General features: G+C 43.0%; 1 protein-coding gene across 1 annotated transcript in view; it reads left to right on the top strand.

The window, feature by feature from the left end:
• The first annotated feature begins 662 nt into the window (after positions 1–662).
• The window catches only part of LOC115466380 (zinc finger protein 675-like), a 182,614-nt gene continuing 175,861 nt past the window's right edge, over positions 663–7,415 (top strand). The window contains exons 1-5 of the mRNA XM_030197577.1: positions 663–902; positions 3,470–3,590; positions 4,155–4,268; positions 4,407–4,523; positions 7,115–7,275. Coding sequence (XP_030053437.1) covers positions 879–902; positions 3,470–3,590; positions 4,155–4,268; positions 4,407–4,523; positions 7,115–7,275 — 537 coding nt within the window. The 5' untranslated portion in view covers positions 663–878. The remainder of the gene's footprint in view (positions 903–3,469; positions 3,591–4,154; positions 4,269–4,406; positions 4,524–7,114; positions 7,276–7,415) is intronic.

Below are 7,415 nucleotides of genomic sequence, written 5' to 3'. Positions count from 1 at the left end.
TCACGCTATCCAAAAATACTAGGACTAGAGGGCATGAGTTGAAGCTACAGTGTGGTAAATTTAAAACGAATCGTAGAAAAGTTTTCTTCACCCAACGTGTAATTAGACTCTGGAATTCGTTGCCGGAGAACGTGGTACGGGCGGTTAGCTTGACGGAGTTTAAAAAGGGGTTAGATAGATTCCTAAAGGACAAGTCCATAGACCGCTATTAAATGGACTTGGAAAAATTCCGCATTTTTAGGTATAACTTGTCTGGAATGTTTTTACGTTTGGGGAGCGTGCCAGGTGCCCTTGACCTGGATTGCCAATGTCGGTGACAGGATGCTGGGCTAGATGGACCTTTGGTCTTTCCCAGTATGGCACTACTCATGTACTTATGTACTTATGTACACTTTGAGGACTCGGGAGGTAGGAAATCTCAGAAAGACCTCACACAAGAAGCATATATGACCCATTATCTGACTTGAAGTCAGTAGACAGAGATTGTCATCCTATCAAGTACATTGTTTTGGGTGTGCCAAGATGGCGGTGGCTGCATTTGGCAGTATGAAAACCTCCTTGGGTGAAGTGGCTTCAGCCTTGTGACATCATGCCAGCTGCTATAAATCAAACTTCCTTGACCACACCAGGAGGAGGAGCTCTGAATATGCTCTGTCCTTTCTTTGTCTAGTGTCTGCAAGACAAGAGCTGCAAAGAGGGAAAAAAGACTCCGAACAAAAGCAAAAACTGTCTCTGGGGTCTGGAAATCTCTGCAAGACCCATTCTCAGATCTGCAGAGAGAATTTATCTGAGACCTGGAATCAGCTCAAAATCAACCTGTTTTATTTGCCTGAATCCATCCCAGCAGCTGCAGAATTCAGAGGGGAAACAGCAGGGAAATGTCTACCCTGGTTCCTGATAAGGTAAGAAATTTATTGTCTCTCTCCTCTTGCACACAGGGTTCCAGCACTAAAAGGAAAATATTTCTGTGCTGCTTTTCCAGCTTTCTCTTCTCTCTCCTTATTTGTCTTGTGTCGAGTGAAGCAGTAGGTCTAGTTTATATGTTTATTAAAACAATATTCAGCTTAGCTAAGCAAAAGATCAATGCTGTTTACAGCCAGCCCCAGGGTCCTTCCCTCTGTTTCCATGTGGGAAGGAGGCAGCAGAGGGAAAGCTTCAGGCCAGCTGCAGAGAGCAAGACTGCCGACCCTACCTGCCAATGCTGCAAATCTGTAGGCCTGTGAGGAGGGGAGCAGTGGGTGGTAGGAAGGCATGTGGGACCCCTAGGGGGGAACAGGGGAGGGCGAGAAACTGCACATCGATGGAAGGGAGAGGGGAAGATTCTGCATATGGATGAAAGGGAAGTGAAGTGAGGGATCCACATGAAGGAAAAGAAAGAGGTGAGAGGAAATGCACATGGAAGGAAGGGAATGGGGTTGGAGACAATTCTGCACATGGATAGAAGGAAAGTGTATGTAGAAGAGAAGGCAGAGGGGAAAATGCATATGGATGGAAGGGAGCGGGGGAAGTGCACATGAATGCTGCCAGACTGGGACAGACTGAAGGTTCATGATGCCCAGTGTCCTGTTTTCCAGCAGTACCTAAGCCAGGTTACAAATACCTGGCAAGATCCCAAAACAGTAAAATAGATTTTATGCTGCTTATCTTAGAAATAAGCAGTAGATTTTCCCCAAGTCCATCTTAATAATGGCTTATGGACTTTTTAGGAAGTTATCCAAACCTTTTTTTAAAACCTTGCTAAGCTAACTGCTTTTACCACATTTTCTTTCAATGAATTCCAGAGTTTAATTACACATTGAGGAAGAAATATTTTCTCCCATTTGTTTTAAATTTACTACTTAATAGCTTCATTGTGTGTCCCCTAGTCGTAGTATTTCTAGAAAGAGTAAACAAGTGATTCACGTCCACCCGTTCCATTTCACTCATTATTTTATTGACCTCTGTCATATCGCCCCTCAGCTGCCTCTTCTCCAAGCTGAAGAGCCTTAGCCAGTTTAGCCTTTCCTCATAGGGGAGTAGTCCCATCCCTATTATCTTTTTCATCACCTTTCTCGGTAGCTTTTCTAATTCCACTGTATCTTTTTTGAGATGTGGTGACCAGAATTGCACACAGTATTCAAGGTGCGGTCGCACTATGGAGTGATGCAAAGGTTTTTGCAACTACATTCAAAGCGGTTTACATAGTATATTCAGGTACTTATTTGTACCAGGGGCAATGGAGAGTTAAGTGCCTTGCCCAGAGTCACGGGCATTATAACATTTTCTTTTTCCTTTCCTAATAAATATATTTGCTTCTCAACATTACACTCTTATCTAAACATTGCGTATTAGAATCTACATTCTCCAATTTATATACCGCCACTTGAGAAAAACTGCAGTCTGAGAAACAGTAGACTTGAACATACACTCCATACGTTGAATTGAATCCCACAAATCTCTTAACGTCATTTCCTGCTGATCCTCAATAGCTGAAGGCTAGTGAATTGGGGTAGGTGCCTGAATAGCTGTTGGTAATTTGACAAAAGTTAACGATGAAACTGCTTCTTGCAACTGAACCTCCAGCCTGAGGAAGGGGCACCACCTGGGAAACCCCTATCTGACAGGAAAAGGGAGGGAGAGGTGGGATCTGCTCCGGAGAGCTCAAAAAGCTCCAAGGGGAAAGAATACCTGATTAATTGATGGTCCAGAAGAAAGGACCCGGGACACTTGGAGTCGATGTCTTCGGCTTCACTTTACGCTTCCCCTTTGAGAATTATACTATAGAGTCAAAACTCCCAAGGGGCAGGGTATGCACCTTACGGCACGCCCCTTTTGACGTGCCCTGCGGCCTCACCTGTGGTGCAACTCTTTTCAAGGCAACAGGACTCTCGATATCTGTGGGTGTCCAATAGGGTGCCTGTTGGAGTCAGCACTGACTCTCCCTCACAGGAAGGCTCCTCCCTCTGCAAGCTAACAGCGGGAGAGGGCAGCTCCACCTCACACTATTGCCTCAGGTAAGCCATCACCCCCTAATTAAAGTTTTAAGTTTTGTTTACTTTGTTTTGGGTGTACCAATATGACGGCTACTGGGGGAAACCGGTTTCAGCTTTGTGACGTCATATCATCTCCTGTTCTTTCTCCAACCTTCTTACACTAACCCACCAGCCTCTTTATCTCCCACATCTTCAGTTGTTGCTGCCTCCTTCCAACTGCTGCATCAGTCAACATGAGAGATTTCCAGTGTAAGGACCAGGAAGTCTGTTCAAAGTAATGGAGATTTAAGGGGACAGAACTCGTACTATATACTTCATACTATAATGTACTGGAGCTCTGATTTTACTGACTGAGGTCATATATCAAAGTCTGTTACAGAAACATAGTAACATAGTAGATGATGGCAGATAAAGACCTGCACGGTCCATCCAGTCTACCCAACAAGATAAACATTATAATGAAACTGTGACTGACGTTGTCCTGTTTGCTTTTCCAGGCCTTGTTCAAGGATGTTTCTGCTTATTTCTTGGAAGTGGAATGGGAAATTCTGGGAGAATGGCAGAAGGAGCTGTACAAGAAGGTCATCAAGGAGATTCATGATATCCTCATCTCACGAGGTAAATATGTCTTTTTTTTATCATCTACCACACAGGCACATTAATGGAATGGGTGCTGTTATTTTATCAGAGCTGGAAAAGTCCCAGGTCCCGTGGGCACCTGAAGTTGAGACCTGGCTTCTGATGCAAAAGATGCTGCTCTGTGCTGTAAGAAAAAAATGTTTACCTTAAACTGGAGGCTTCATGCAAGACCAGCTACAGTCTGTCTCCCTTTTCCGTATAACAAAAATTTGACCCCTCTTGCTGAGAACTACAACTTCTATGTAAGAATATAAACCAAGTTTCAGTGGGTGTAAATCCTCATGCTCAAAATTGGTTGCGGATCCCTGTGCAAAACACTATTCTATAAACAACGCCTAACTCTGAGAACCGTTATTAGAATAGGGATTAGCTCTAGTTTTTATCAGCATCATATTTTTGGCACCATATACAGAACTTAGTCCTGTGTGTACACACACACACACACACACACACACTTTTGTGCAGTGCTTGTTCAGAACAGGAAACAGATTGAACCTCCCCAGGGCTTCTACGTATAAATTAAATTTTCCTACATATTTACAGGTTATTCAATTGTTAATCCTGATGTTATATTCAAGATAAAAAAGGAAGATGAAAAATGTTTAATGCACCACTTTGAATGGGAGGGAAAAGAAAACCCAGATGATCCCATGAAGAGTAAGTAGATGTTTTGGATTTGAAGGACTCTGAATTTTCACATCAAAGCCTCCAGACATTTGGAGACTTAAAGTCCATTTCCTAGTTTAGTATTATCATATCCTTGGTGAATCCTTCTAGTGTGTTTTCTCTTAACAGGCCTTCCAATTATAACATCTGTGGTCTCACTCAGTGTTAAACAAGAAGATGAAGATCTCCCCTTGATGAATCCTCCTAAATCGGAGACATCTGAACAGACTTATCCTCCTGTAACGAGTAAGTATAAAATTCCTCCTGCACCTCTTACTAAAGTTAGCCGGGATTATTTAGGAATTCAGAACTGGTGGGATAAGAAGCCATTTTCCTCTCTGTAAAGCAGGTACTGCTGGGGTGTGTGATTGAGCAGCAGCGTTAATACTACTACTAGTAGTACTACTTATCATTTCTATAACGCTACTAGACGTACACAGTATTGTACAGAGGCACATAAGAGACAAAGCTTAGAATCTATTCAAGACAAATCAATAAGAGATTAAGGACTTAACATTTATTGTGAGAAGGGCTAATTGTAGAACAAACGAGAATAGTTGAAGGGGAGGGAAGAGGAGACAGGAGAAGTGTTGCACATGGATGAAGAGCAGGGGGAGGAGAGAGGAGAAATGGTGGACATGGAGGGGAGGGGGAGAGGAAAAATGCTGAACCTGAATGGAGGGAGGGAAGAGAGGAGAAATGCTAGACATGGATGGAGAGGAAGAAAGAGGAAAGAGATGCATGTGGAGGGGAGGAAAGAGAGGAGAAATGGTGGACATGGATGGAGGGGTGGGAGAAGGAAGGAGATGCATAGGGATTTAGAGGGGAAAAAAACTGGGGCTGAAGACCTCTCCCACTCTGTCTTACAGAATCTTAAGGCCCAGTTTTAAAAAGGGTTTATTAACTGGTCAGGAGAGACTCCTGCCCAGTTAAACCACGCTGAGCTGGTCATTCCCAGATATTCAGTGGCCCTTAACTGGATAGTGTCACTGAATATCCCCCCTGCTGTCCTAACTTTATGTGCCGAGATTACCGGGCACTGTCCTATTAACCACACTTACCTGTATATTCAATCCTGGTGTCTGGACATGGCCTGGTGTTAATTATCTGGGCTTAATTCAGCCTATGGTTGTAAGTGGCTAAAACCCCTGACCAGGGCCGTGCCAAGGGTCTCTGGTGCCCCCCTGCAGACTATCAGTTGGTGCCCCCCCCCCCCCCCCCGTCTCGCTTCTTCATTAGATGTTTCTCCATTGCTACCTGTCTTTCCTTTAGAGTGAAAACTACAGGCCCAGCCAGACCTGACAAAAGGGTCTACCACATCCTTCAATGTCAAGCATATACTAGAAAACTGTAAATTAGCTTACACAGGAAAGCAGTTTATAAACACAATTCCTGCTGTTTCTTAACACTGCTCTCCAGAGAAAGCACTGCCTTTATACAGAGGCTTTTCAGTGGGACTTAGCCTATTAAAAACTATTAGCATAATTAGGAATGGCCAGCCCTTGTAACTGCAGAGACCTAAGCTTTGATTATGCATGTTCCTGTCTTTGCTACAGTGGGGGGGGGGTCTCTTCATCTCATTTACACAGTCTGACCTCCCTGGCTCACTGGGAGCCCAGTCTCTTGGAGACTGCTATACATTGCAAAATAAGATAGCAGATGTAAATTCTCAAAGTGGACATATTCCAAACACTAAAATGAAAATAAAACGATTTTTTTCTACCTTTGTTGGCTGGTGACTTTCTTTTTCTGATCATGCTGGCCTAGTATCTGATTCTGTTGCTGGTATCTGTCCTCTTAACTCTGTTTCCAGGGCTTCCTTTCCACTGTATGTATCCCTCATTGATAAGTCTCTGACTCTAAAGTTTAGCAATTTCATTAAAGCAAAATGTATTTTCAAATATCACAAACTCTCCCTATCCAAGCAGAATGTTTTATATAAAAACAAACACACAAAAAAAGCAGATTTTTACTTACCAGCTATTCTACACTATACGTCAGGTAAACTTCCTCTTTGAAGCTCAGCCAATTAAATGGATTTTAGCTGTAGCTATGATAATTATGTACACATCATTGCAGTCATGCCCTCCTCTCAGTGTACAAGCTCAAAAAACAAAAACTTTGAACCACTTACAGATAACAATTACACTATTTATTTTTTATTTCTCCCCAGTCTCACTTGCACACCTGCCTCCAAACCTGTTCTCTTTAATTTGAATGTTGTTCCAGCTCACCCTGAATGAAAGTTGTTCACACACCAAAGCCATAAATAGCTGCTGGTTGTACTCTTTGAAGCAGCTTTAGCAGAGCAGCGTGTCTGTCTCAGCACTGCTGGGCTACCTTCACTTTCTGATGCGCGGGAAGGGCAGGGGAGAGAGGAGAATCACAACTTCAGGTAAAAGATTTTGCAAGTGAGTGGCGCCCTCTAGAGGTCGGCGCCCCCCTGCGTTGCTTACCTCACTTACCGTGTCAGCACGGCCCTGCCCCTGACTGCCTCCAGCTGAATAACTACCTCAGAATGATTTACCAGTTTTCCAATTGTCATTGTCCAACAAATCTGATTTATATAGAAATTAGATTAGATGGAAAACTGTAAAAAAAAAAACCTCGTGATGACAGACATTTCCATTATATTTATGCAGTACTAGTGTGGATAATGCAGCTGATAGTAGCTGTTGAGAAAGGAGTTGCTCACCACAGTATGAAAATATCGGGGTATTTCTAGAATATATTTCTGTTGATGATCAGTACAGCAGTACCCTTGGAGGTGCCTGTGAATAATTCTGTGGTATCGTTAAAAAAACAAACATATTTTGCTGTCTTTTTTCCTATAATAGGTTCCCACAATGTCAAGCCTGACATTTTAATCCGATTTGAGCAAGAGGAATTCAAGACTGAGCCTCAGGGATCTGAGGAAACAGGAAATCGGATCACCACAGGCAGATGTGAGGAACTGCCTGAAGCATGTGAAAAAGCTTCGATTAAAGCTAGTAATAAGGTGATACAAACTTTTCCTATAAGAAAGATGCCTCCTCTGGACCAGGGATAGTGAGAATGAGGTGTTATAATCACAGCTTCTGACTTCTAACTCTTGTTGTGTAGATAATCAGTCTCATTTTCGAAAGAGAAGGACGTCCA

Source organism: Microcaecilia unicolor, chromosome 3 (genome assembly GCF_901765095.1).
Source record: "Microcaecilia unicolor chromosome 3, aMicUni1.1, whole genome shotgun sequence".
Classification (NCBI taxonomy): domain Eukaryota; kingdom Metazoa; phylum Chordata; class Amphibia; order Gymnophiona; family Siphonopidae; genus Microcaecilia; species Microcaecilia unicolor.
This window is presented reverse-complemented; position numbering and strand designations above follow the sequence as displayed.